This window comes from Aspergillus affinis (genome assembly GCF_023601865.1).
Source record: "Aspergillus affinis strain CMG 70 chromosome Unknown NODE_3_length_628324_cov_86_750800, whole genome shotgun sequence".
In the NCBI taxonomy this organism is placed as follows: Eukaryota; Fungi; Ascomycota; class Eurotiomycetes; order Eurotiales; family Aspergillaceae; genus Aspergillus; species Aspergillus affinis.
In genome coordinates, this window is record NW_026515784.1 from 129,742 (window position 1) to 155,805 (window position 26,064).

Genomic DNA, 26,064 nt, shown 5'->3' on the forward strand with positions numbered 1-26,064 from the left:
AAAGATAACGTATGCAATATGTGCTCAATATTGACAGAACAGAAGTAGCAGGGTCGGAGACCAAAGAGAAGAACGGAGTCTAGAGTGGGTTTGGTGGAAGCTGGAGGGAGGAATTCCGGGGACAAAACCAGCGGGCAGCACGGGACCGGTCAGATGCGGAGCCCCTCGCTAACCAAACGCAACTTGTCTACGTCAAGGTCCAGTGATACTTCCTCCTTCCTCCTTCATTCCTTCCACCTCCTCGGACTTACATCGATCAATTGTCCTGTCTTCCCACAGTGGTGGATCTGCAAGCAATATAATCTAGGAGAACCCTCTTGATAGTAATATTCGGTCATGTTTCCTGGCTTCGTAGTCAGGTTGCTCTATACTACTTTCTATCGTTTGATTTGTTACAGCATTTGAGTGCACTGTTTGTTGCCATTAACTGACCGTTAGCTCCCTTCGTTACGAAATCCGCTATTAAACCCGTCTACCAGAATCATCTCACTGTGTCTCCATTTCGTGCCCAACGACACATGTACAATGGGCATTAGCGCATGCGACGGCAGCCACTACTAACAAACTTCTTTGGATCCTTGTACAATCATGCCTGATTCAGGCCTATCACCACCCACTGTGGACGATATCTTCCGATATCGCTATCAGCATGGCACAAATCTAGGATCTGTTTTCATGCATGGCCCCTGGTTAGACAACAGTGTGTTTGAAAATGACCCAGACGGCTCACGGGAACTCGAAGCACTGAAAAGGTTGAGCCCCAACCAGAAATATCGCCCCCGGTTGTATAAGTAACTTGAAGACTTTGTGCTGATATAGTGAGGTATCTCAGTTCGCTCCATGAGAAAGGGCTCAAGCAAACCGCGTCTATATGGCAAGCTCACTGGCTTTCTGCTTTAACCGAGCAGGACTTGATCTGGCTCAGAGATGTCGCCAAATGCAATTCGATCCGCCTACCTATGGGCTTTTACACTCTTGGGCCATCCTTTTGTCTAGGCACCGGCTTTGAAGGCGAGCCATCGCGGGTGTATACAAGCTGCTGGAATACACTTAAGCATTTGATACTCAAATGTCAGCTTTACGGCATTGGAGTCTTGATTGACCTTAAAAATATCCCGGGTGGTCAGCTCTGTTCTCAGGACGAGAGCAGCAAAACTGTCAATGTTTGCACCAGCATTCACAATCGGATATTGGTCAGGGACTGTCTCGCTTTCATCGCCCAGGAGATCACATTCCATGCCCTATGTGGAGTTATCGGTGTGCAGATTTCCAGTGATTCAGACTGGAGGACCTGGGGCCATGAGTGGTATGACGAAGTTCTAGAGATCACGAGTTCAATCAATCCATCCTTGCCCATTTATATCAACGATGGCCAGAACCTGCCCGCTGCCCTTGATTATGCGATATTGCGAAATAGACTTCCAGCCCCGGTGAATCGAAGCCCCATTGTCGTGGAGTCGCATAGGCACTATACTACAGAGTTGGACCAACCTCAAGAGCCCCAAGCCATCCTCGAGAACGTCACCAGGGAACTGGTAGAACTGGCAGCCCATCATGGAAAGGTTGTATCCCAAGGAACCGCCGTAGACGTCTACATTGGAGAGTACAGCTGCCACATGAAAGACCGAGCTTTGGAGCACATGAACACATTAGATCGAGATGAATTAACGAAGAGCTTTGGTCAGGAGCAAACCAAACAATGGACCTTCAAAGCCAGTGGATCTGCTTTCTACCGCTTCAAATCGAGCGGAGCCTGCGGTGTGGAGCGTGATTTCGAACAACAAGTCAAAATCGGCTCGATCCCTGCACCAGCTTGGCTTACGGTACCTCGTGATCAAATCCATGCCAAAGTCGAACAGGCAAAGCCCCAACGGCCTCATTTGCAAAACAAATTCCTCTCACAGACTTCGGGATCCATGAGCCCTCATGGCCGTCGCCGCTTCTCCCTCGGCTGGGACCTTGGTTTCAATGATGCGCTGTGCTTTTTCGCCGCGATATCTCGAGATGCGATACCTGGCCATAGGGACGGAGGAGATAGGATTGGTGCTCTGGACCTATGGGTTCGGAAGCGTGTAATCGAAGCAACTTGCTTAGGCGAGGACCTCGACGTTGAATGGGAGAACGGTTTCCGAACCGGGGTTGACGACTTTTACAACGCAGTCGGCATTTTATTTCCATGATATGTACAAGGTGTCTCGCAACATCCAGTTTTGAGTTGGACAACTATTCAATGTTGAGTTGGTCCTTAGTTAACTCCTCTTTGTGTAACCTGGCGGCACATGAGGTGCTCAAAACACCATCGAGGTATATTTTCTGCTTGTCTGCTGGCGATGAGCTAATCGTTCTATGTTAATTACGCAGATGCCATCAACAGCTATAATCTTAATAATTCAGTGATGTGACATTCCGAAGATCTCCAATATTTGCTTTAGACAAGGACAGGGATTAAACAGAGAGGATGTTTTCATATTCTATATACATTGTTCAGATATGGTAAATTATAACATGAGCCACAGATCATTAAAGGCTCTCAGTCGACGACTTTTAATATACATCAATATCACGTAGGGGCGTCGCACGCCCGGCTTTATCCACATCAAAAGCCAACGCACAAGCAGCCTTATAGAAGGAATTGAAATCTATAGCCTGCACCGAATCACTCGGCTTAGAGTGGGCAGAAACAGATGAGCCCTTAGCTAAGCTGAAATCCAGGAAGCAATCCGTGTTCTGATGGGCATAGTACGGGCCGCTCTCGAAATAGGAATAATTGAGTGCATGGCCTCGGTAGTAGTAACGATGGAGGCTCGTGGTCCGAATGCTGTTCACGGGCATGAACATATATTCGCCCACAGATTCGCCGCTGGGGTCCGCATTTTCACTGGCATTGGACAAGACGTGGTTGGGAAGCGAAAGGTCTATGAAGGCCGGAAGCGGTCTGTCTTCCCGGTTGGCTCTAGCCTTGAGAAAGACACCGTTCAGGGTCTCCTGAAGATCAAGGAAGGAAGGGTTTATTTCAGCTCCTTCCAGAAGGTCACGAGTTAGCTTCCGCGTGAATCGGAGATCCAGCCCATTCTCCGGAAGCAAATAATCAACGGTGCTCTCGGATAGAATCGTTTTGAAATTCTGCAGGCGCACTTTGTCGGTCAAATCCACATCGTTTTGCATCACGTCCAGTGAAAATTCAATGTCAAGGGTCGGGAATACGTTTGCGTGTTTCCAAGACGGGACGAGTTGAATGCGGTGATGTCGTGTGTAGATAGGCAAAAGAGGGGTCAGCTGGCGAAGGATGGATGCCAATTGAGGAACATCGGTGTTAAAAGTCCGGGGAACAGACAGTTTGCCGAGTTGGTTGGCACTGATGGTCTCGTTCACGAGGAACGGCTTGCGCTGGAAAAGACACCTGCCAACGGCCGCTGAAATCGACTCGTGCACTCCGACGTCATTGTCGCAATCGATCTTGGGGCTGGATTTCTGTCGGAGCAGTTTCAGAAGCTCGTCGGTGAGGCGTCTATCGTGGCGATCGAAAATGGGCGTTTGGAGATCTTTGGCCTCACTAGATTGAGCTGATGGCACAGCCCACCGAAGCCATGGCTTTTCCCGGTTCCACCAAATTGTGTTGTCCTCTGGGCTGAAATTATGATATGGCATAGGTTCAGATGCAGACACGTATGTGCTAAACGGTGTTTGAGGAGCAGTTACATCATGTATCGCTAGGTTGAGTGTTCTCCTGGCATTGTCTGCACCCTCTTTGTTTTCGACCAAGTAAAACAATTTGCTTGGTTTTGATGCATGTTGCTCGATAACCACGCCGTAAGTTGTGTTGATCCATGACAAGAATTCTGGCTTGAGAATTCGATCGATAGATTTAGCGCTAGGACCATCTTGTGAGTACAATTGAATATCTTCCTCTCGTATCCTGGTTGTGGCATCGTGTACCACATCACGAAGGGCTTCGCATGCTTTCTGGGTTCCGGTTATCCGAACCAGACCAATCGAATGTGTAAGGTCAACTCGAACGTCGTGGAGGCCGGCTAGCACCTCAAATGAGAAGTTGGTAGATCGAACGAGGAGTGATAACAAAGGTGGCGAGATCTGATAATCCAGTTGACCAGTTTCGCCTACAATCCCGAGTTTCCAGCAATCTCTGAGAATCGTTTCAACTAAGATATCCTTTGCGCTCACATTCTCCTGTGATTTCGTAACTCTAACGCCATCGTGCACATCAGCCGTGTCAAGAAATGTCGAGATTCCCGGCCTCCATTCGGAAGAAACTCTTTTCCCATGTTCTAGCGCCCTCCCATCCTCCTCCTCCTCCTTCCTCAATGACTCGGAAATATAGGCACGCATTTGTTTGATGGTAAAAGACTTCCCAGTCTTTTGTCTGTGGTCGTGCCATTCGTCGAGGGACAACTTAACCCCTGGCTTGTAACGTCGAAGGTATTCGAAATTCTCGGTCACCAAATCTTCGTCGACTAGAGTATCCGAGCCCTCAATATCTTTCAGCATCTTCGAGAGGCCGCCTTCATCCGCGGGCTCATTCGTGATTAGACCTGGGTATTTGCGTTCCCGATCCTTATCCTTCAAGACAAGCACCTCCGCTTGTTCACCTAGCGCTGTGACCGGGTTAGGCACTCTGGTGCCCCACTGTCCTTTGCGACGTGCGGCATCCTGGAAAGGCATGCGCGGTTTGAGTGTCAATCTTGGCAGCTGGTTTTCGTCCTCATCCAAGGGCTCGTCGGATTGCTGGCTATTGGAGCGAAGGAATACATCGTACCGACGCAATGCGCGCGACGGGGTGCATTTTCGGCATATCGGTGAGGGTCGGCAGCTAAGCAAATCTGCTGCAGCTTGGGAGGACCGCGACAACATATGTAATAAAGGAAGTATGTCGCTTGGGTTTCTGCGACCTTGAGAAAAACCAGCCTTGAGAAAAAGAGAGGGTGGGATCTTTTGCGCCGCGGAGAAGAGATGGGCCCGTATTACGCTAGTCCCAAAGCGGAATGGTCTCTGACCGGCCATCGAAGTATGAGGTTATCATGATAATTCTGTGATTCTTCCATGTCTCTTACCATTCAAATCAGAGCAATAGATGTGATTCAGCGCAGAATATATTATCGGGTATTGATTCTAATATTTCAAACCAGAACGAAAAGACTATCTCCAGCTTCACTCCTTACTACTAATTTCCCAACTCTTCAGATCTTCACGAACATCAAACTCCGACAACTCGTTATCACTATTGCTGCGATTTCTCCATGCGTTGGCTTTGGCAGCACTATAAAGGTTCTGTTCAATGCTCCCAGCCTTTCTTGTATGGCCTATGGCGGAGTGGTATTCAGGCGACCTGCCATCGTGGCGAAGTTGGTTACTCCCGGAGCTCCTGGGTCGTCGTTCGAAACTAGGGGATAGTCGGTTCGGTGTACTGGATCTTGCACCTGTGTCATTCCTAGTCGATGGGTCGTCCTCTGCCGCTCTCCCAGACCGTGCATCGTGGGTATCATTGCTCCAACTGATGGAGCCCGAAAATAGCTCTTCGATCAGCTTGTCCGCCGGCAGGTCGTCCGATCGAGCATTCCAGGAAGCAGCTAATGTGCGGCGATACATGTCCTGCATGTCTGCAGCCTCTCTGCTCTGGGTATTTATGGTGGGCATGGGGCCTAAATCCACCGGGTCGCCCTGTTCAGCAGAAACCACGCCGGCGATTCCTCCAAACACCATGGCCGATTTCAGGGGCGGTCTGCCGGCCTTGTCAGTCACCATGGCCATCAATGAACTCGCATCATCGACTTACGTTGTGAAATTGCGATCGCCCTCCACCTGGTGCATGGCTATCGCGATTTTAAGCGTGCTGTTTATCTTGCTCTCCTGCATCAAATATCTTCTGGTGACACCTTCATGATCATCACTCTTCTCCACATACTCGGATAGATTCAGTCGGATCCTCCCCAGGATGTTCCTAGGTTCCCCGATTGCTCCGGCCTCGAATTCCTGGATGATCTCGAAGTTGATTTCGCATTCATGAAGGGTCTGGTTGCGATCGATCGTAAGCCGCACCGACAATGTCTTCTCATAGTTCCAGTATGCTCGGTGATCCAGAATCACTGCCTTATCTGTGTGTCCATGGTTTTCAGTGGCGCTCGTTGAAGGTAGACGCCATTTCACATATGCCGTTCCGTTTACGAGGGGGACATTATTGAGATCGATAATCTTTGATAGATAGTGAGTCAGCATCACATTTGAACTGCACGCATGGTCGGCTTGACTTACTCGGAGGACAAGCTCAAATCTAGGCTTCCTAGATAATCAGCATGCTAACCCCTTCTGTTCCTTCTTCGTCAATCGGAACTCACCCTCCGATTCTTTGGAACTGATAGAGACTACCATTAGCATCAGGAGATCAGACATGAGGTCATCAAATCCGGCCGTCGTCAAAATCACCCCGGCCAAGGGTATCGCGGAAAAGCATACCAAATGCCTGCATAATCGGCAAAGCGCAAGATCTGCGTTTATTCCGTTATTATCGGCCACCCATTTATTCGAATCTGCTCTGGTTCTTCTTTATCTTCTCCAGCTTACTGCTTGGTAGGGGGATGCCCTCGGTCTCTCCCTCAGTAAGGCGGTGACTGAACGGATCTGGCAGAACCAGACCGCCTCGGTAACACTCCGCTTCGGCTCCAAATTCCACGGGAGCCCCCGAACTCGAAGTCAATCGCCATTCGGCTTGCAACCACCGATATCCAGAACCTTTGCTCCCATCGATCGCGCAATCATGAATTCTCAACTACCACCTCCTCCGACTATGGATCGTCCTCCTCTCTCCCCGCCCTCTGAGTCGACACCCTCTCCTACCACCAAACCCGTTCCATTGGACTCAACCATCCGCACGACCCCAATCCATCCTCTCCTGCCCGGCGTGCGCCTCCCAAGTGAACCCTTACCACTCTACAAATACCACCCGGTCACCTGCACCCCGATAGACCCCGAAGAATACCGCGCTCAACTCGACGAGCTGCGCCAGGAATTCCCGACCCCGGAGGCCACGCTCAAGGCACAGGAGGAAGCGGCCCAGGAAGTCAAGCAGAAGATCGAAGAAGCGGAGAGGAAGCGCGAGGATGTACAAAAGGCAATGGATAAGAAAGTCAAGGAGCGGAATACCGAGTTGAAGGTCCTCTCGAAGTATCAGGAGGTTAAAACTTAGGCCTTGTTTTGGATGCTGTGGAAGAGATACTACCAGATCCTAAGAGGTTCCTTTCTCTCGAGTTGGACAGAATTCTCGATTATCACTTCAACTTCAACTTCAACTTCGGCCGCTAGAGGAAGCGCGCAATCACTCGAAGGTGGCTTTGCTAGCTACGATAGCCATCTGGGCATCTGGCTTGCCTTACGTCAAATTCCGCCATCTTGACTCAAATCATCGCTTAGCGTGGCCGCGTGCACTTACACAACATGCGTCTATGAGACACGGAAGACACCCAAATATGTCCTCTGCCTGGCTCATTTCGCGGGGCTCGCTGGCTTTGTTTACTCGAGTCGACTCGATGGACATCGGACACCAAGCTTTCCAAGCCTCGTACCGCGTCTTTTTGTTAAGACAGTACTGTATACATGTTCGATGACTCCCACTAACTCGTCGAAGCTCCCGCTCCCAGGCATCAAGTTTTAGACCCGTGGGTTGTCCAAGAGCAAGAAAATGAGCTTTGCGTCACGTTATCTGACCTACCGAAATGGCGAATGCAACGGACACTCGGCAGAATCAAAGATTTTGACCTCGATATATGGTGGAAACATTAAGAAGGGAACACGACATCATGAATCGAATTATTAGTGGCGAATACGAACCCAGCGATTCCAAATATATTATTATTTTGTCTTATTCCAATTGAATTACTGAGCGACTTAGGCACTTCACGTCGCATGCGACCGAGTTGTGGTTATGGGCTATGGACCGATTTGTATCAAAAAAAAAAAAAAAAAAAACATCATTGTACCAGCCGCCTCGTATCATATCGATGGCCGGCAAATATCACGAACATGAATTCCATCAACATAAAGAAACGCGTTATTACTCATTATTAAGTAACTTCGTTGTGCATTAATCATAAGCCCGATATGCGTTGCGGCTCATTATTTCCCCCCTTACAAGGCACCCAAGATCTTGACCACAACGGGGAGCAACTAGAAAGAGAAGGTATTAGTTACGGTGATTTTACAAGGTTTTCAGGGATCCATGAATGACTTACCTCAGAAGCATCCTCGACCAAGATTTGAGTTTCGTTAACAAACTTCGAAGTCAGCAAGTGGTCGGCGTTATCCAGAAGACCACCGACTTCTTCCAGGAGGTCATGGGTGACGAAGGGCGAGACATCGTTGATCAAGTCCCGGGTCTCGTTAACGAACTTGGGCGTCAACAGACGAGTACCGTTACCAAGGAGGAAGCCCACTTCCTCGAGAAGCTTAGGAGTGATGACAGGCGACACGGTATCAATCAGGCCCTTGGTCTCGTCGACAAACTTGCTGGTCAGAAGCTTGTCGGCGTTGTTGAGAAGACCGCCGACCTTGCCGAGCAGCTCAGGAGTAACAACAGGAGAGAGGTCATCAATGAGATCGCGCGTCTCGTTGACGAACTTGGGCGTGAGAAGGTGGCCAGCATTGGAAAGGAGACCGGCAACTTCACCAAGCAGGGCAGGCGTAATGATCGGTGCAATACCGTCAATCAAACCGCGAGTCTCCTTGACGAACTTGGGTGTCAGCAGGTTGTTGGCATTACCCAACACACCTTGAGCCTCGTCGACGAATCCTGGCGTCAGCAGAGAAGCCGCGCTCTTCAGCAGACTGCTGACTTGCTTGAGCAGTTGAGGAGTCACTACAGGAGCAACCGAGCCGATCAAGCCCTTGGTCTCCTTGACGAACTCGTGCGTCAGCAGATCAGCGGCGTTATCCAAAAGACCGGCCACCTTGCCGAGGATTTCGGGCGTGATGATAGGAGCAATCGAGTTGATCAAGCTCTTGATCTTCTTGACGAAGTCCTGGGTGAGTAGATCATTCGCGTTGTTCAGCAACGAGCTGATCTCCTTGAAAAGCTCTGGCGTGACGAGTGGGCCAAGCGAATCAATCAATTTCTTCACCTCATTGACGAAGTGAGGCGTCAACAACTTGTTGGCATTGCCCAGCAAGTCGGTGAGCTCGTTTCCATCGATCAACTTCTTGATCTCATTCACAAACTGTGGTGTCAACAGCTTGTTGGCATTGCTCAACAAGGAGGTAATCTCATTTCCATCGATCAGTTTCTTGATCTCGCTGACGAACTTAGGCGTCAACAACTTGTTGGCATTGCTCAGCAAGGAGGTGAGGGCGTCCGAATCGATCAGTTTCTTGATCTCATCAACGAAGTGAGGTGTCAATAGTCTGTTGGCGTTGCTCAACAGATCGGTGAGTGCATCCGAATCGACCAGTTTCTTGATCTCATCGACGAAGTGAGGTGTCAATAGCCTGTTGGCATTGCTCAACAAGGAGGTGATATCGTTTCCATCGATCAGTTTCTTGATCTCATTGACGAATTGAGGCGTCAGCAACTTGTTGGCATTATCCAACAACGAGCTAATCTCCTTGAAGAGACCAGGCGTGAGGAGCGGTCCAAGCGAATCGATCAATTTCGAGACCTCGCTGACGAAGTGGGGTGTCAGCAACTTGTTAGCGTTGTGCAGGAGCGAGGCGATTTCTCCGAAGAGTTCAGGCGTGACGATCGGGCCGAGCTGTTTGATCAAGCTCTTGACCTCCTTGACGAATTCTGGGGTCAAGAGGCCGTTAGCGTTGTGCAGGAGCGAGGCGATTTCTCCGAAGAGTTCAGGCGTGACGATCGGGCCGAGCTGTTTGATGAGCTCGCGCACTTCCTTGACAAAATCGGCTGTGAGCAGGTGGTTGGCGTTTCCAATTAGACCGTTGACCTCCTTCACAAACTCGGCTGTAAGAAGGTGGTTGCCATTGTCCAACAAAGTTGAAACCTTCTTGAACAGACCCGGAGTGACGAGAGGACCGATCGAGCTGATGAGCTCTTGGGTTTCGTTCACGAAGCTGGGCGTCAACAATGAGTTTGCATTGTTCAGGAGACTCGTGACCTCCTTGATCAACTCTTGGGTCAGGAGCTTGTGTCCTGTGTTGATCAAATCCTTCGTCTGGTCGGTGGTCTTGTCGTCAAACAGGTAGGCAAAATGATGGAAGAAGGACTCGACATCCTGCAGGAACGTCGGGTTCAGGAGCCCCAAGAGGCCATCGATGCCATTGCCCAGGTCTTTCAGGGGTTTTCCCGTCAGTCCATCGAGAAGGCTTTTCAGAGGATCACCATTGCTAGCCGTGGAAGATGGCTTGGAGGAGTCCGAAGCTGTGACAGTTGTTTGTCCCATCGACTGAGCCGTACGGGATGGACTGGCCTCCTGGGAGGATTCGGAGGATTCGGAGGATTGGGCACCACCCTGAGTCTCGGCGGGCGAGGCACTTGAGACGGCAGCGCTTCCCTCCGAGTTCTGGGAGGAGGAACCACCATTTCCGGTTGGGACAGACGGGCTGTCTGTCGAAGCTGCGGCAGCGGCATTCTCACTGGGCCGAGCTTCTTCATTTTCTTCACTCGCGGATGGTTTGGAGGCTGCGTTTGACTGGGCAGGAACTTCGGCAGATGTTTGCTGGCTGTTGGCATTGGCAGTTTCCTGCTCTTCTTCGGCATCGGAGTTCTCCTGTTGGCTGTTGACTCTGACATCCGCCTGCTGTTCGGAATTGCCACTCGATTGCGCAGTCGGCTCTGGCGTAACGGGAACATGAGCTATAGAGTGCTCCTCTGCCGGAGCGCTCCCCTGGGTCGGAGCATTGCCCAGTGCTGAGGAAGCCTGGGTCGGGGTTGCCAGCGAGGCGCTAGAAAGCAGAAAGGCGGAAAAGATAGTTGAGAAACGCATGCTGGGTGGATGCTCTTGACGGGGGGGAGGACGGCCAGCAATCGACGGCTGGAGGGACCGAGTACAGATCTACGCAGGCTGCAAGGCTTCCTTTATATCTGCAGGTGTGCGGAATCTACTCCCCACAGATCCATTGACTGGAACAAACCGAGGATTGTCTAACAGTCCCCACATGTGAACTGGATAAGTCGAGTTGGTTTTTGGCTTTTTGCGTCGTTCCCACGCTACTGATGTCAGTGGCAGGACTGTTTGGGCTCGACCTAGCGGAGGTAATTCCCCTTTAGTTCTCGTTTGGATACGACGTGTTGATCTCTTTTTTTTTAGATTTTTTTTTTTTCTTTCTCCGGGACATGGGTGAGCCATGGGGCGGGCTCTCCCTCTCTCCCTACCTCCGCCGCTGGACGGGATGATTCTCGTGGACCAACGCATAATTTGGTCCGACCCAAAGCAAGCTATGCTTGTCGGACTGAGCCGTGTACTCCATGTTTCGCTGAAGGATCTTACTTTGCGGGAGGGGGAAGAGGGGGGACGAATGACGAGCACCGGAAATTGCGAAGTGCAGCGAGAATTGTTTTTTGGACCCTTGGGAAGGGCTTTCTTTTTCCGCTCTGCTGTTCTATACCTCGGTGATCAGCATCAACACTTATCGTCTACGGGCAAGCGAGCATCTGACAATCACCTCGTTCCTCTGGAACTATAAGGGCATGCACCAATTGACTTGCCGATCTGTGTCAAATAGAAGTCTGTGATTGGGTCCCTGGCTGGTAGTATGTTATTAGTTCCTGGCTAGGGTGCGAGCCACTGAGGTACGGACCCTAGCAGAGTCTAACTCAAGCATCAGTGTGTTGGGGTGCTCCACAGTCATAATTATTGCCCTGATTCTCTCTCACTTGAGCATTCATCGCCAAATATGGTCCTAGGTTGCTAAGGCCGTTCGAGAGCAAGATTTCCGAAACGCGGTTTTTTCTTCTTGTTTTTTTCTTTGGCGGAGACGGGGTAGTTGACCCATGGAAAATTTTCGAGATGCCGACGAGCACATACTAGTTCAAGTCCACAGGTGCAAACCCATTGTTTGGAAGCAACGGCTCGCTCAGGATCTGAACACCTTCACCATCAACATTCTTCGACATGTTAGGTATTGCAAGACCATGCAAGAACGCAGTCGACGCCGCAGCTGCAGGTGCTACTGCTGGCTACTCGGAGGAATCGCTCGGTAACATGTGATATCTAGGAACTGCTTAAGCCCAAGATTGGAACCGGTCATTGGACGAGCGTTGCACCCATGTTTCCATCTTGGGGTTAATTTCTTTTTAGCTGGATGATCGACAGTGACCATCAAGCGGGGTTTCCCTTGGTTCCTTTTCGGCCACGGTCAAAATCTTGTTTTTTCTTGGGAGGACGAGATGGAGAAACGGCTCATCGTTGCCCGGCTTCGACTTTCACCCCGTATATTGTGCCGCAACCGACTCCACTGATGTGCGAGCGCAGTCAACCATTCGGCGATTCTGTGTGGTCCACCTCCCCGAGAAAACGTACCTTGGCCCTGGGAGAATCTGGGGGTTCCTGTTTCTTGTTGAGAACAGAAAGGCAGGGAGGGAAATAACAAACAAACAAACACGATTCATACAGTTCGTCTCCTGTGCTCCAAATTGAACTTTCTATTGTCTAATTGTAGGTGGAATGACGCGATGTTAGAGACACATTGTTTTGTTGTAAGACAGTGAAAGGCTTATCGTGCAATGGTTGCATTCACCTTCCACCAGGAAAGGTGCACCTGCAGCATCAGCCTCCTTGCTGATGCCTCGATCCAGAAATCTCCGAAGTAGTTCATTCCGGATGAGGCAATTCAAACTTGATAAGCGATCTTGGGGTAATATATTTTGAGTCAATCAAACTGGCCCTGACCCGGTCGGGATGATCCTGGGGAACCGCAATGGCGGGGGAAATACGGGTAGAGCAAGCCAATGTTCAATGCTTCGGGCATCAACAAATTATGTCACTGTTAATATATTGTGAACCGCAAGGGCGACCAAGGCCCAAGGACCATCTCGGCCCAGGATTCCTCGCTGAGACATGCGGGGGAAAGCGTCGGTCGAGATTCGCGATGGATGGACGATGACGAGATGACGTGAGGGACAAAAGGGAATCGCGAAGGTTTCTCTTTTCGGCCGATCAGCTGAACGGGGATTCCCCACTCCTTAGTCATCCTTCTTATCCTCTCTGTCCCTCGGTGCCTCGCTCTCTCTCTCTCTCTCTTTTCTATGGAACTACATCCTAGGTACTACTCGTAATTTCTACGTCCAATGGCCTGAAACGCCATGGCCGCGTTGAAAATGCGTCTAGCTCGTCTGGTCCTTCCTCTTCTTTTCTCAAGGGGGAACACAAAGATACTCCCTAGACAGTCCCAAAATTCAGACCTCAGGCGGACCCAACGGTAACAACCCATTATTCCGCCGGTTTGGCCTTAGGGGTTAGAAGTTAATTCGACCCCATCAGCCCTTAGTCATAGCAGAATTGCCTCTGGGAACTGGCCTCCTGTCAATCAGGAACCAACCTTCTTTCTGTCGTGGGCTAGACCAGACTACCATACTAAAGAGGTTTTTTCCTACTCCTATCCTCTTTACAGCATGACTCTGGGAGTCTGGACTCACAATTGAGAACCCATATCTAACTTTCGTTCCTGTAACAGATATTAATAGCAAACTTGCCCTGAACCGGTGGCACCTGCATGGAACCAAAGATGCGAGATCTCTCTCCCATCTATGCTTAATCCGAGACATTGGGATCTACTACGTATCGCATATTCTTGCGGCCGTTTGCCCTTGGTACAGTGCCTAGTACAAATCGGATCAGATTTCCCTTGCGTCGCTGCATGATCTGAAATATCATCGAAACGAGCAGCATGTAGATTAACGTTGCCTTGATCCACCGCGTCTGCCTTCTTGCCTAGGGCTGGCTTGGCTCCACGGAAAGAATCTAAGATCCTGAGAACGACAAGACAAACGTGCCCAGGCCCATCAGGTCCCAATTTTGAGAACCCTGTCTACCAACATATTAAAAAGCTAAAGCCAATAAGGTGAAACAGTGGGAACCCTTTCTAATGCCTATCTAGTTCCTCTCAATAGCCGGGACGTGACAACTACTACCCGGTCGAGTCTCGGCATTCTTCAACGTCGACGAGCTTGGAAGACGTGCCTGAAAATCCATGTTTGAGTCAGGTACACCCGTCGGGAAGGCTAAACCTTCGTTGACTCGTTTCTTCAGGAACAGTTTTCCTGCATAGAAAAGGGAGCGAGAAAAAACCTAACCACCACTGAAACCTTCGTGGTTTCAACCCAGGGGAGCTATAGTTACTACGCTACACTGAGGTGTACACTTCGCAGGCTCTCAACATCTAGCCTCTTGTCTCTCGGGCTAGAACCAACAGACTAGATTGACTTTTTCCTCTTGTTCCCCTTATTCATTGCTAGGAGATTAAGGGATGCGACTTTACCTGCTTGCTCATCTCATAAACAAACAACCTCTACGGAGTACTTCAAAACTCACGAACGACCAAATTCTAGGTTCTCCTTTGAAACGAAGCCAAGCGGTGTCGCTACATCCTATTTCTGTCTATAATTAAACATGGTCGATCTGTAGAGCAACTTCAGATGCCAGATCTATCGTTCTGAACAATCTGTTCCTTGTGAATTGGCCTATGTACGTTCCCTCTTCTCTACTCTGGAATGGGGAGAAAACACTTTTCCATAGGAGAGAGAGAGAGAGAGACATACGAAGTATCAAGTAAATGCGACTCCACTATGAAGATGCCCCGTGTCTCCTTTCTTGATCTTCATTTTTCTCTCCTGAGAGGTGATTTTGTAGAATTATTCGGCTGGCTACGGTTGGCTCTTCCTCTTCTACATAGCTCTACTAGGATTTTCGTGCCCATACATGGATCATTGAAGTCTATGAACTAGGTAGATCATGTACTGTAGTTTTCTACCAAAAAAAATCTCTTGTTAGTATACATGTACATCCAGCAAGAGAGTCCATCTTCGCGAGTACAGAAGGTCTAGTTAGCTACCTCCTTCTATGTACCGTTTTCAGATCATTGCAATCACCAATCACTTCTCTAACTCAGACTGCTTCCCCGCCGTCAACTTAGTATTCTCAGCCTGCAAGGACCCGATCAAATCCACCCACTGCTTCCGTTCGTTGCGAAACTTCTCAAGCTCCTTCTTCAGCTTCTCGTTTTCCTGACGTAGAGTATCGACCTCGGAGCGCGTGCGGGCCTTGACCTCGCGCTCTGCGTCCTTGCGCTGGCGGGCCTCGATCTTGGAGGCCTCCTTGAGCTGGTTCTGGTTGATCTTGCTGAGCTGCTTGACGAGCTTCGCTTCGTCGTTGAATAGACCCGAGGCGACCTTGTGCATGCGGGCCGAGTCGTTTGCAGGTCTTTTTCGCTGTTGCTGCTGCTGCTTGTTGTTCTTGTCTCCGGAGCTCTTGTCGGATCCCTTCTTGACGCTGCTGGCGGGGCTGCTGCTGGCTTGGTCGCTGGCGGGGTCGCCGACAGATGCCAATGCGGCGGACGTGGCCGGGTCTCGTTTAAGGTCATCCTCGCGAGGGGGCAGGTGGAGGGATTGGATCTCGGACCGGACGCGCTCTAATTGTGCCTCGGTGTCGCGCTTCCGCTCTGCTAGTTTAATGAGCTGCTTCTCGTGCGAGGTCATCTTGCCCTTCTTCGCCATCATGGCGTCTAGAGATGGAATGTCTTGTTCGAGCGGCGTGGCGAGGCCCGATTTTATCGAGGCCGCGGCCGATGCATTGCCTTGTGATACTTGGGAACGCGTTTCACTGCTCTCTTTATCTTTCCGTTTGGCAGAAGGGCTAACTGGTGTGGTGATCGAGTCTGGGTTGCTTCGAGGCGGCTTGTCGTTCAGGGATGCCAAACTGTCGTCGGTGTTGGTGCGGGATAACTGTCCCTGGCGTGGTAGGTAATCCAGCACTGCCTGGGGCGCATACCGATCCAAGCCGGCATTCAGTAGATAGGCAAAGCTGGCGATCAGTCCATGGTGCTCGACTTCAATATCCGAAAGGTCATCGTCACTGGACTCGCCGTCGCTTCCATCGCTCGCCCCAGCCGTGTCTTCTGGCTTGCCTTTGGGCCGGCCATTCTCCTCATCCTGCTCATCTTTGGTCGATGGGTCTTTCTCCCGACAGGCCCAGTCCAGGAACTTGCCTGCATCCGTGCAGATACTCTTCGGGGTGCCCTTTTCTACCATCCACCGAGGGATAGTGCCCCCGGGGTCACTCCGAGTCACCATCACCCATTCCACTGGATTAGACTCTTCATCGTCGTCATCTTCTCCAGCATCTTCTTGCCCCGGCTGCTTCCCATCCACGCCAGACTTCGTATCGTCTCCCCTTTCACGCTTCACTGGGCCCTCCGACGAAGCAGTATCTCCCCGCCTCCGACCCCTCTTCCCTTCCCCATCACCAATAGACTCCTGAGAGCCCTTCTCATCCACCACCCCATCCTCCCTTCTCTTCTTCACCGGAATCTCCCGAATAAACTCCACCGACTCATACTGTCCCCGAATATACCCCTGAGACGGCGGGACATCGGGATGCTCGCACGGCTTAGAAACCATCATCCAATACCTCCCACCCCCATCAACACGAACCTCCCAGTTAATGATCAACGCCACAAAGTCCCTCGGGGTGGTCGGTTTCGGAAACTGCGCCGAGACATGGAACACGTTGACGACGCCGATGCGACGGCCCTCCTCATCGCAGACCTCGATCTCCTCGACATGCTCCTCGGCCCCGATCCCGCGCACCGACTGATCCGGCGTGCGCCCCTTCGCTAACCGCTTCCGATTCTGCCTCAACGTCTCCAGCATCTCGGTGGATAGCTTGGCCTGCCATTTCGAGAACGAGAGGCCCTCGTGGACGCTGCGGCGGGCGAACCAGGCCCCGTTGCCGTCGCGGCCCTGGAGTTTGTGGATGAGGAGCTCAAGAGGGTTGTCTCTCGTGTTACTGGTTTTGATGGGTTTGCTCCATTCGCGCTGGAGGGATTGCAGGGTTGGGTCGGGGGTGCCGAGGCGGGCGGGGGAGGGGCTGATGCGCGCGGACGGGGAGGAAGATGCGTTGGAGGCGAGGTTCGTGGAGGAGTCGGTCCCCGCCACCGGGGAGGGGGGTTCAGGGACAGAGTCGATGATCAGTCGGGCTTTGTGGGAGAGATCCCTGAGGTACTCTCGTAATGCGTCCGGGGAGGAGGGGACCTCGTCCCAGGATATCGGGCCTAGAGATTCTAGGGCATCCTGGAGGGCTGCCATCGGGTGTGGCGTGGTCTAGGTAGTACGAAGTCGTCCTGGTAGAGCTGGCAGGAAATAGGGATTAGGGATTAATAAATGGGGTTTCCTCTAAAGGAAAGCATAAAGAAGTGAATAGGGATCAGAGGAACATATGCTGACTGGTGGCGATTGCGATAAGACTTCCGGGTTTAGAACTCAGGGAGATGTGGGATTAAGACCCAGGGGACTATTAGGCTATGACAGATAAAAAGACCAGTGATATCGCAGGGTATCATGCGTCAATCTTCCCAGCAGACTCGAGTGAAAAGGGGGAAGAAGCAGAGAGGAAGATCACCGTCGATTGTCTGGTTGTTTCTGCCTTGCCCGGGGGTCGGGGGATCTGACGTCATCGCTTCGGGGGGCTCCTGAGCCAAGTCTCTTTACGGCGCGAGATACGGAATACGAAGCACAAGGCAGCCTTAGCCCATCAACATTGGTTTCATATTTCAAATTAGGATGGTTTTGGATTGAATACATCATGCTCAAGCGACCAATGCATAGAATCAGACTAGCAAGGACCAAAAACAACGAAAGAAAAGAAGACGGGAAACCAGTCCTCGAATGAACCAGCGATGCCAGCATCCGATTCTCGTCATCTTCCCCCTTCATTCAATGAAGAGGAAAGATCACAAGCATGTCCAGGTATTATCATAACCCAGCCTGGACGATAGGTGATGAACCTATCAATGAGACGGACACGGTTTGCAGACAGAGCGATAGAGCCAAAGAGTTCGGGGTGCGGCCTCAGAGGGGGAAGAAACAAAGGTCACGGACCAAAATGTTCTGAGCCCTACTCAAGAGTCTGCCACAGGCAGATCATGAACCTCTGAGGACACACACCATCCTCCCTGGACACTTCACACGCCCGCAGTCCGTGTCGCCAAAATTTGCGGCCATACACATACCAGATGTCATATGGCTCACCCCGTCGCAATACCTACCCTCCTTTCAGATCCGACGGTTCGAATCACCAGTCTGATATCCAGTATCAGAAAGAAAGGATTGCCTCCAGAGAAAGAAGGGGAGGGAATGCTGGTTCCTGACACAGCACTATCCCCTGTCGTCTCTGAAAGACGGTAAGCGACACCGAAAGAAAGATGCACGTTCCTCATCCAAATCATATCCCAAGCCGCGAGGCTGACCAGGTCTTTCATGACATATATGCGGGACTCTATCCCATGTAATAAAAAAGCAAACAAATAGCCGACCCGCCGCTTCTTCATGCACAAAAGGATCAAACAAAAACGCTAACGCTGGCTCAGACATAAAGAAAAGATAAAAAAAAAAATTTTTGAGGCAAAGAAATCAAAGAGTGAAGATATTATGTCCTTTGAAAAAAACAAAAAAAATTTGCAAAAAAGAAAGATCGAAAAAGGGTAATCAGACGAGATGGAGTATCGTAGTTCGCAGAATCAATCAATGATAACGCCGTCACTGGTGCCAATTAGCCTATTATCTTAATCCGAGTCTCTTGTCGTTCTTGTTTTTGATCAGACCCCGGAGACGCAAAGACGTCATCTTCGGATTGCCGACGCGGGCCCTGGAATCAATGCCAAATAAAAATAAAAATAAAAAAGCAAAAATCAGGAGACCATCAACATCAAGTGTTTGGTTCCGCGGATCTTTACATCGTTGTCCCGTATTGTAGGGGCAGCGCGAAATCTTGGTAACGGTCGCCCCATCCAAAGCCAATCATGCTCGCCGCGGTGCTGCAAGGCTGAACCAGCATGCTAGGTAGCGGGAGGACCGCAAGAGCGGCCGAAGTGGCGGCAACGCTGTAAGTCTGCGGTGTGGTGTATGGCGAGGTGGTATACGGTTGGCTGTAGGGCGTCGGCGGCGAGGCAATCGGCATTTCATTAAGGCCGTTGAAACTGGCCCACATGTTCGGGTTAGAATCCCCTGTAGTGGCCGCGGCTGGGCTGGATGGCAGTACTTTCCACGAATCCATCGACACCGATGGCTGCTGCACGGGGTCTTGCCACCACGTCTCCGGCCCGGTAGAGCTAGGAAGCAGAGGCGTGGAGCGAAGAACGTCGACGACCCCGGCCCGAGGCGGTGGCGGAGGGAGCAAAGGCGTGAAAAGGCTCGAGATCGCGGTCTTTGCATCCTCACTCCGACCACCGAGCAGCTCGCCCGCACCATCCTCCTCGAGGCCTTCCAGCGCCTGCACGCTTGTGCGATAGACAAATTTGTTGGCGGCCTGGACAAACTCCTCCTGCAACTTCTTCAACTGGCTTTCTTTCTCGGACCAATCCCACAGCGCGGCGGCCGAATCGACGGAATAGACGTCCTTGTGGAAATCGACTAGCGATTCGATGGTCTCCGGGGTAAGCTTGAAGGCGACTTCGTTCTGCGAGACCATGTCGACATGCACCACGTAGGCTTCGAAGTGGACCATTTGATAATTGAATATCGCTTCCACCAGGGGGTTGTCGTCCTTCCTGAGTTCCGAGTCGGGGGCCTTGGGAAACGTCATGGAGCAGAGGGTCCAGATTGCGTTGGGCGAGGACAGGGTCTCCGTCAGACATCGGGTATGTTGGGTCACATTGTTCAAAGGTCGCTTGACTCGGTTGACTCGCTTCAGGGTGGCCGTCAGCCACGGCTCGATCCTGGTGCTCAGCACCACATTCGGCGACGACCGCGGCGCGAAGGCAGCGGCCGACGACGGGAGCAAGACCGTTGGCATTATTAAGGGAACTCCACGGAGGTTATACTATATTGGACTGTCGTGTGCGAAATGAACGGAAGTAAGATCTCAGAAAAGAGAAAAAGAATAAGAAAGCGCAAAGATCATAAAGATGACATTCGCCCACACCAAGTGAGATTTCGGGTGCCGATATAGATTGAGTGGTTCCGTGAGAGGCGGACGGGTCACGAGCCGAAGGAGGAAGCAAGAAAAAAAGACGAGGCTTCTTGCGGATTGAGGGGCAGATGGAAAGGCCGGGAATACCACCTGATCTAGCCGGAAGCGAATGGGACCGTATAAAGAAAGTTATATATTAGGAAACGCACAGTTCAAGTGCCGGGTGGAGTAGGAAGGATAGTGGAGTGTTCAGATCCGAATTATAGAGTGGGCGAGCTTGCGCAAAAGAGTTCTAGACGACGGCCGAAAGGAACGTTAATGAAAGAAAGTTTAGATTGCCGCGAAGAAGAAGGAAGAGGAGGGAGGAGGGAGGGGAGGAGGGTGGAAAGAAGAGGAGTATGAAAAAGAAGAGCAGAAGAGGAAGAGAGAGGGAGGGTGAGAAGGAAGTAGGTGGAAGTAGAAAAGACGAGGAAGACGAGAGGGGCGGGAAGAGAGTTGGCCCGACTGTGTACAAAAAAGAAAAAAAGAAAAAAAAAAAAGGTCGTATTTGGTTTGAATTCAAGAAAATACGGGGGAAGATCGATTGGAGTCGGTTCGATAACTTATACAAGACAGGGAACAGAGAAAAGAGAAGGGATAAAATTTTATAAAAAATAATAGCAATTATAATATCATGAAAATCCAAGTTTCATTCTCGCCTGAAAAAAAATTTAGTTCTATTATAATGTTTAAAACCAGGTAAATAGAATTCATGAGAGAAAAAAAAATCATTATTGGAATGATAGATGGATGCGCTGCAGCAAGAGAAAAAAAAGAAAAGAACAGAACAAAAAAAGAAAAAAGGCAAAAGCGAGAAAAAGAAAAAGAAAGAAAAAAAAAAAGACACCCACTGGGCGCATGCAGGATGGATGGATGGCGATGTCCGGCGACTTTCTCTTGCAGACGCGGAATCCCGATCGTATGGAACAAGTTCTACACAGTAAGTCAAAAGCGCACAGTCCGTAGGTAGTCCAGATGGAGACGCGCATCCATCCATTCATCCTGTCTTCAGTTTCGAAAGACGATACTTACTGCTGTAAGTAGGTCTTACGGAGTATAGGCACAAGGCGCCTGGAGAGTGTATGGATACTACGGGATTTTGGCCACCCTACCGGATTCACCGTCCGATCTCAGCTGCGCACCCTTCCTCCCTCGTTAGCATCATGCAGCCGTCCAGAATCGTCGGCGACGGTGGAGCCTAAGCAGGTCAAGACGTCACGCCTCGAAGAACAAGAAAGGCACCCTGCACAGGAGTCTGAGTATCTAGGATTCTACTACGGTAGCAGAAGGAAACTGTAAATATTATGATGTCTAGAAAGCCATGGGTCAAAGAAACGTTGGCTGAAAGCCCTAGAAAGCAGAGATCGCAGCATGATTCGGAGGGTTTGAGACCGGGTTCCCGAGTCAGCCTAAGGGGATCGCAACTAATTTCCACCCCAAAGTCAGTTCTGTGACTCTGTCATTGATGATGAACATTCAGGGTTTGTCCCCAGACAGGGAGTGTCACAGACATCAACCATCAAACCTGTCATGTCGCCAGATCTGACCCTATCGAGACTCAAGTAGAGGACCGAACGGAGTAAGCAGGGCAGGTTAGCCACGGAGTCAGAGATGGTCTTACAGTTCTGATGACGACGATGATGTTGATAACCAACATTTCTTGTTAATATCTTACATTGCAATGTCTTTTTACACCCGACAGAACAGCACCAGATCTGAGTCCACGATAGAGACATTCGGCACCAAACCGATTGCGGTAAAAGAGGGCTGGCTGGCTAAGCCCCATTGCTGATCCACCGGACGCATCTCGGGCAATTGAAACGGGTCTGTCCCCGGTATCTGACCGCTTTCCCTTCCTTTCATTATGGTGTATTGGGCTGTAAGAAGAAGAAAACAATATGCAGGACTTCCGGGCAACAAAGAATCGTGAAGATCATCTGATGGCGACAAGCAGGTCGCAGCCTAACAGATTGAATTGTGAATCTATCACCAAATACTAACCCATACACCAAATCATAAATTTAATACAAAGCTGAAATCCGCCACCGAGTGGACCCCAGTCCGCCTTTTAGTGTCTCTTTTCAGCTGGGAAGTTCCCATCCCGGCAGCCTTAGTCCTTAGGGCCAAATGCGGGTGAGGAAAATCCAACCTACGCAAGATCCTTCTTACTGTGTCCGGTCATGTATTCAATCAGCCTAATAGTAATGCTGTAATAACTAGGGTCTTGCATTCTAATCTTTCTATAGTATAGAGTCCATCAATCCATATAAACCGTCCGCAGTACCCGATCTTCCAATCAATAATGACTATCTTATTATTCTCTTGCGCAGGACTGCGGTCAAGATTTCAATCCCCCACGAACTCTTGCGGTTAACACTCGGTTGCAACTGGATGGGCACAATATGTGGGCTTGTGGTCCGACTCCATTGGACCTGTCTTTGACCAAACCATCACACATGCAAATGCTGTTATACGCGCCACGGGGAAACCTGCAGTCTTGCATCTACTCGCGATAGAGTCAATATGGCATTTCTCTACGGTGTAGGGCAAGTCTACTACGACAAAAAAAATGTCGGGGCTGTCGGACAGAAAAACCAAGGCTCCACCAAGCACTGGCCAGTTGCACAACGTCTCTGGGAAAAGGGAACGCTAGTCCTTTTTCAATCCAGATTCCCGCCTTTTATACTCACCGTATCCCACAGTCTGTGTCATCTTCCATGGTTCTGTATATTCTCCGTATGGCCTTGTGGTCTGGACGGGCTCGACTAGACCATGCACGGTTACTGTAACCAAGCCACGGAGCATCCCTATGTCGCTGATCTCACAAGAAAAAGAAAGACAGAAAAAGTCCGACGTTTTCCTTGTAAGGGAGAGAGTATAAGGGGGGGGGATTTAAGAAAAGAAGAAGCGAGCGCGGTGACCACATATTACTCGACCGTCCTAGCAACCGCAGCCACGAACCCTACCAATCACGGACACAAGAAGAAGCAGTTTCCCGGAAAAAAAAAAAAAAAAAAGTTTCACCGTTCAGGTCAGTCTAGTTTCTCAACCTAAACAAATGAAAAAAAGACCTCAGTAGCTCAGCTGATGAATCATGGTCCATGGAGGGGTCGTCGAGTCTCGTGGGGCGAGCTAAAAGGTCTTGGGCAGAGGAAAAACGTCTTTTCGGGCCTCAGATTCGCTGGCGCCTTCAGAGTCCGGCTCCCTACGCTGCAGCTGAGATCCCTGTTACGATCTACCATTGGACCGAGCCTCGTCGATGGTCATCTCCAGACTTTCTGGAATAGGAACCGTCCAGTCTGTCCATGTAAGTCGTAACCATGGTACTTGGACATTACAAGCATGGGAAGAGGGGAGGGGGGTCGGGGAGGACTGAGGTGAAAGGAGAGACCTTGACTAGGGCTTTGCCATGCTCTCTCTTCGGCACTCCGTGGAATCTCGGTTCCGATCTGCATTTTCCCACCCCTACTCCGGAGTATGCGCCTGTCCCGTCGCCCTGGGCTAGATACCTAATCCGGAGGAATCGCCCGGTATCCCACATGCAACGCAGTCAGGGTACAGACTAGGTACAGACCCTCCCGGGTTCTTGCTCCCTGACTTGTGTTGCTCTGTATAACAGAGACAGGTGGCATGCTCGGGGACACTGCATCGTCCGGTTAAAGACGCTACTGCTGTCCATGATGAGCCACCACCGATGCACAGTCAGGGGCAACGTCAACCTAACGCCTTCGGGACAGGCAGAAGGAATAATGCAAGAGGGCTAGCTGCCTGCTAGACATTGCCATCGTATCGCCTTGTCCGAGCTGTGATGTCTATCTTCGTTCTCCACAGGCGACACCGACAGATCCGGATTGAGAGGTTGAGCTTGTATGCTGCTAGGGTCTCAGCAGGCGCTCAGTAACAGATATTGATAGATGCGGAGAATACTTTGCGATGCATGGATTGAGATTGGCAGGATGCTGACTAGCGGTAATGCAGGCGCATCGCGGAATCGGTTGGAGTCGGTTTCCGATAGCTGCGGTTTTACACAGACGACGCCATTCTTGCCTCTTCGTTCGCAAAAAAAAAAAAAAAAAAAAAATCTCATCGACGCGTCGTCAGCTGGAAACTAGATGGTTCGGTTTGATCATCATTCGTCCATCTGTAAGACACGGGCATGGTCGCTGGCCACCGCAGGCAGAATAGAAAAATAAAATCGAAATCCAAAACATGTGGTCCATACAGAAACGCGTTTGCTTCCGCATCGGCGATGGCCGATTGCTGCGCCTCACTGGGGCATCTGTCACGTTGTTCAATTAGCCACCGTGGCTGTGGCGCAGTTTCTGCAGGAAAAGGGTATGACATAATGTTGCTAAGATTAGTTAACACCATGACACAACGCATAGCGGAGTGAACAAAATAGAAATGGAAATGGACAGGGAAGAAGGGAAGGCGGCAAAATAAAACAGGAAAGTGGACAGGCGTGCATGTCCATCGTTTCCTGAAGGGGCCATCAAAAAGCGGGGTTTCTATATAAAAGCCTTAGGCTGAGTGGTTTACTAAATACTATACATACCCAGAGTATTCGATAGGCTCATTGTGATTCTACAAATCCATGCTCTTGTTTGTTTGTTGTCAGTTGGGCAATACTAGAGTCATTTACCAAAATGACCCAATAAATAAGACAAAAAAAGAATCGAAAGGCGAAAGGAAGAAAATCCACTCACATGACACCTCTTAGTGCCGAGAATGATCGTTTCAAAGCATCACCGGTGCAACAAATGAACAACTTCCGACCCCTTGTAATTAGGGATACGGAATTGATTTTGAGCTTAAACGAATCGCCGGCCTGAAGAAACCCAATGTAGCAGTGATGCACACCGCGATATGTATGAACGCACAGTATATACCAACCATAACCATGGCAACACAGCGACTACGTGCGACCTTACAATGTATTACAGCATCATACCATCGTCCTAGGTCGATAGACACAGGTCCAGCACCTACCTTACCTCGTACCTACCTCCCTGTCCACCCCGTCCGACATGCGTCTAAGCGCCCTTCCCACCCCTAGTAATCGTCCCGAGTCAGACTTCAGTCCGGGCACAAGCCTATACATACGCAGGAGGCCAATGCGGATGCCTCATTTCGGTCTGTACCCCTGTTCTTGCTTCGAGTGGCATCGTCCCCACGATCTTGACTGGTGGACATGCCGGTTACATGCATCATTCAGGGATATCTCTCGACGCTAGACTAGCCAAAGGCCTCATGGTGGTGGGAGGGGTGCATTTCGAGACCCACCTGACCTGCTGACAATGCATACAGAAATGGTCAGCTGTTCTGCTAGCCGCTTTGGGGTGGCCTCAAACTACCAATATGGATTAGCTGGGGTTTCACGGCTGGACTCGGGGGACACGGTGAGAGAGGGAGTTCACCGTTTGAGTATATGATATATCAATTCCCGCGTCGGACAGCCTCTTGACGTCACGGGTCTGGACCTGCGCGAGGTTTCATCTGGGTCGGTTGCGGGATTCTCGACGAGGGAAGTGCGAACTGACCTCTCGACATCTAGAAGAGTCGATGATGGATGGATTTCCGCTCAGGTAGAGTGTTGCTGAGGTACTTTTTCTTCCCGGCTGCCAGGGCTGTTTCCCCGGTTGCCGTGTGAATGGACGCGATAGGTTTTCGTGGTAGCGCAGTGGGAAGAATTGGATTGAACAGTGGGCATAATGGATGAGCTTTGTTTGACCGATTGAGCTATATGCATGGTTGCACGCAAGCCTCGCGGATCAAAGGTGTTATTTCACTTCGAGGCGAAGGCTAATACTGGGGTGATATGCGATCCCATCCCATTTAGGTGCGATGCAATTCTGGTCTGTTCCGAGTCGGATCTCAAACTCCAATCGTCATCTGATATCTTATTATTCGCTTACGTAGTTGTTGCGGTATGTTGATTCAAGAG

General features: G+C 50.4%; 7 protein-coding genes across 7 annotated transcripts; 2 read left to right on the top strand and 5 right to left on the bottom strand.

Annotated features, from left to right (window-relative positions):
* Window positions 1-959: 959 nt before the first annotated feature.
* On the top strand, window positions 960-2,180 carry KD926_007022 (glycoside hydrolase; the record flags this gene model as incomplete). Its single annotated transcript, XM_053100557.1, has 1 exon — window positions 960-2,180. The coding sequence occupies one exon, from the start codon at window positions 960-962 to the stop codon at window positions 2,178-2,180; it is 1,221 nt and encodes a 406-aa protein (XP_052960702.1).
* A 364-nt stretch (window positions 2,181-2,544) lies between these two features.
* KD926_007023 (putative respiratory complex assembly protein Rmp1) lies at window positions 2,545-4,869 on the bottom strand (the record flags this gene model as incomplete). Its single annotated transcript, XM_053100568.1, has 1 exon — window positions 2,545-4,869. One exon carries the CDS (start codon window positions 4,867-4,869, stop codon window positions 2,545-2,547), a length of 2,325 nt encoding a protein of 774 aa, XP_052960703.1.
* A 297-nt stretch (window positions 4,870-5,166) lies between these two features.
* Window positions 5,167-6,481, bottom strand: KD926_007024 (N-terminal C2 domain-containing protein; the record flags this gene model as incomplete). Its single annotated transcript, XM_053100578.1, has 5 exons — window positions 5,167-5,737; window positions 5,792-6,207; window positions 6,268-6,291; window positions 6,351-6,367; window positions 6,469-6,481. The coding sequence occupies 5 exons, from the start codon at window positions 6,479-6,481 to the stop codon at window positions 5,167-5,169; spliced, it is 1,041 nt and encodes a 346-aa protein (XP_052960704.1).
* A 288-nt stretch (window positions 6,482-6,769) lies between these two features.
* Window positions 6,770-7,198, top strand: KD926_007025 (uncharacterized protein; the record flags this gene model as incomplete). Its single annotated transcript, XM_053100589.1, has 1 exon — window positions 6,770-7,198. One exon carries the CDS (start codon window positions 6,770-6,772, stop codon window positions 7,196-7,198), a length of 429 nt encoding a protein of 142 aa, XP_052960705.1.
* A 938-nt stretch (window positions 7,199-8,136) lies between these two features.
* Window positions 8,137-10,943, bottom strand: KD926_007026 (uncharacterized protein; the record flags this gene model as incomplete). Its single annotated transcript, XM_053100599.1, has 2 exons — window positions 8,137-8,175; window positions 8,241-10,943. The coding sequence occupies 2 exons, from the start codon at window positions 10,941-10,943 to the stop codon at window positions 8,137-8,139; spliced, it is 2,742 nt and encodes a 913-aa protein (XP_052960706.1).
* A 4,106-nt stretch (window positions 10,944-15,049) lies between these two features.
* Window positions 15,050-17,260, bottom strand: KD926_007027 (uncharacterized protein; the record flags this gene model as incomplete). Its single annotated transcript, XM_053100610.1, has 1 exon — window positions 15,050-17,260. One exon carries the CDS (start codon window positions 17,258-17,260, stop codon window positions 15,050-15,052), a length of 2,211 nt encoding a protein of 736 aa, XP_052960707.1.
* A 1,642-nt stretch (window positions 17,261-18,902) lies between these two features.
* Window positions 18,903-19,964, bottom strand: KD926_007028 (uncharacterized protein; the record flags this gene model as incomplete). Its single annotated transcript, XM_053100621.1, has 1 exon — window positions 18,903-19,964. One exon carries the CDS (start codon window positions 19,962-19,964, stop codon window positions 18,903-18,905), a length of 1,062 nt encoding a protein of 353 aa, XP_052960708.1.
* Window positions 19,965-26,064: the final 6,100 nt, after the last annotated feature.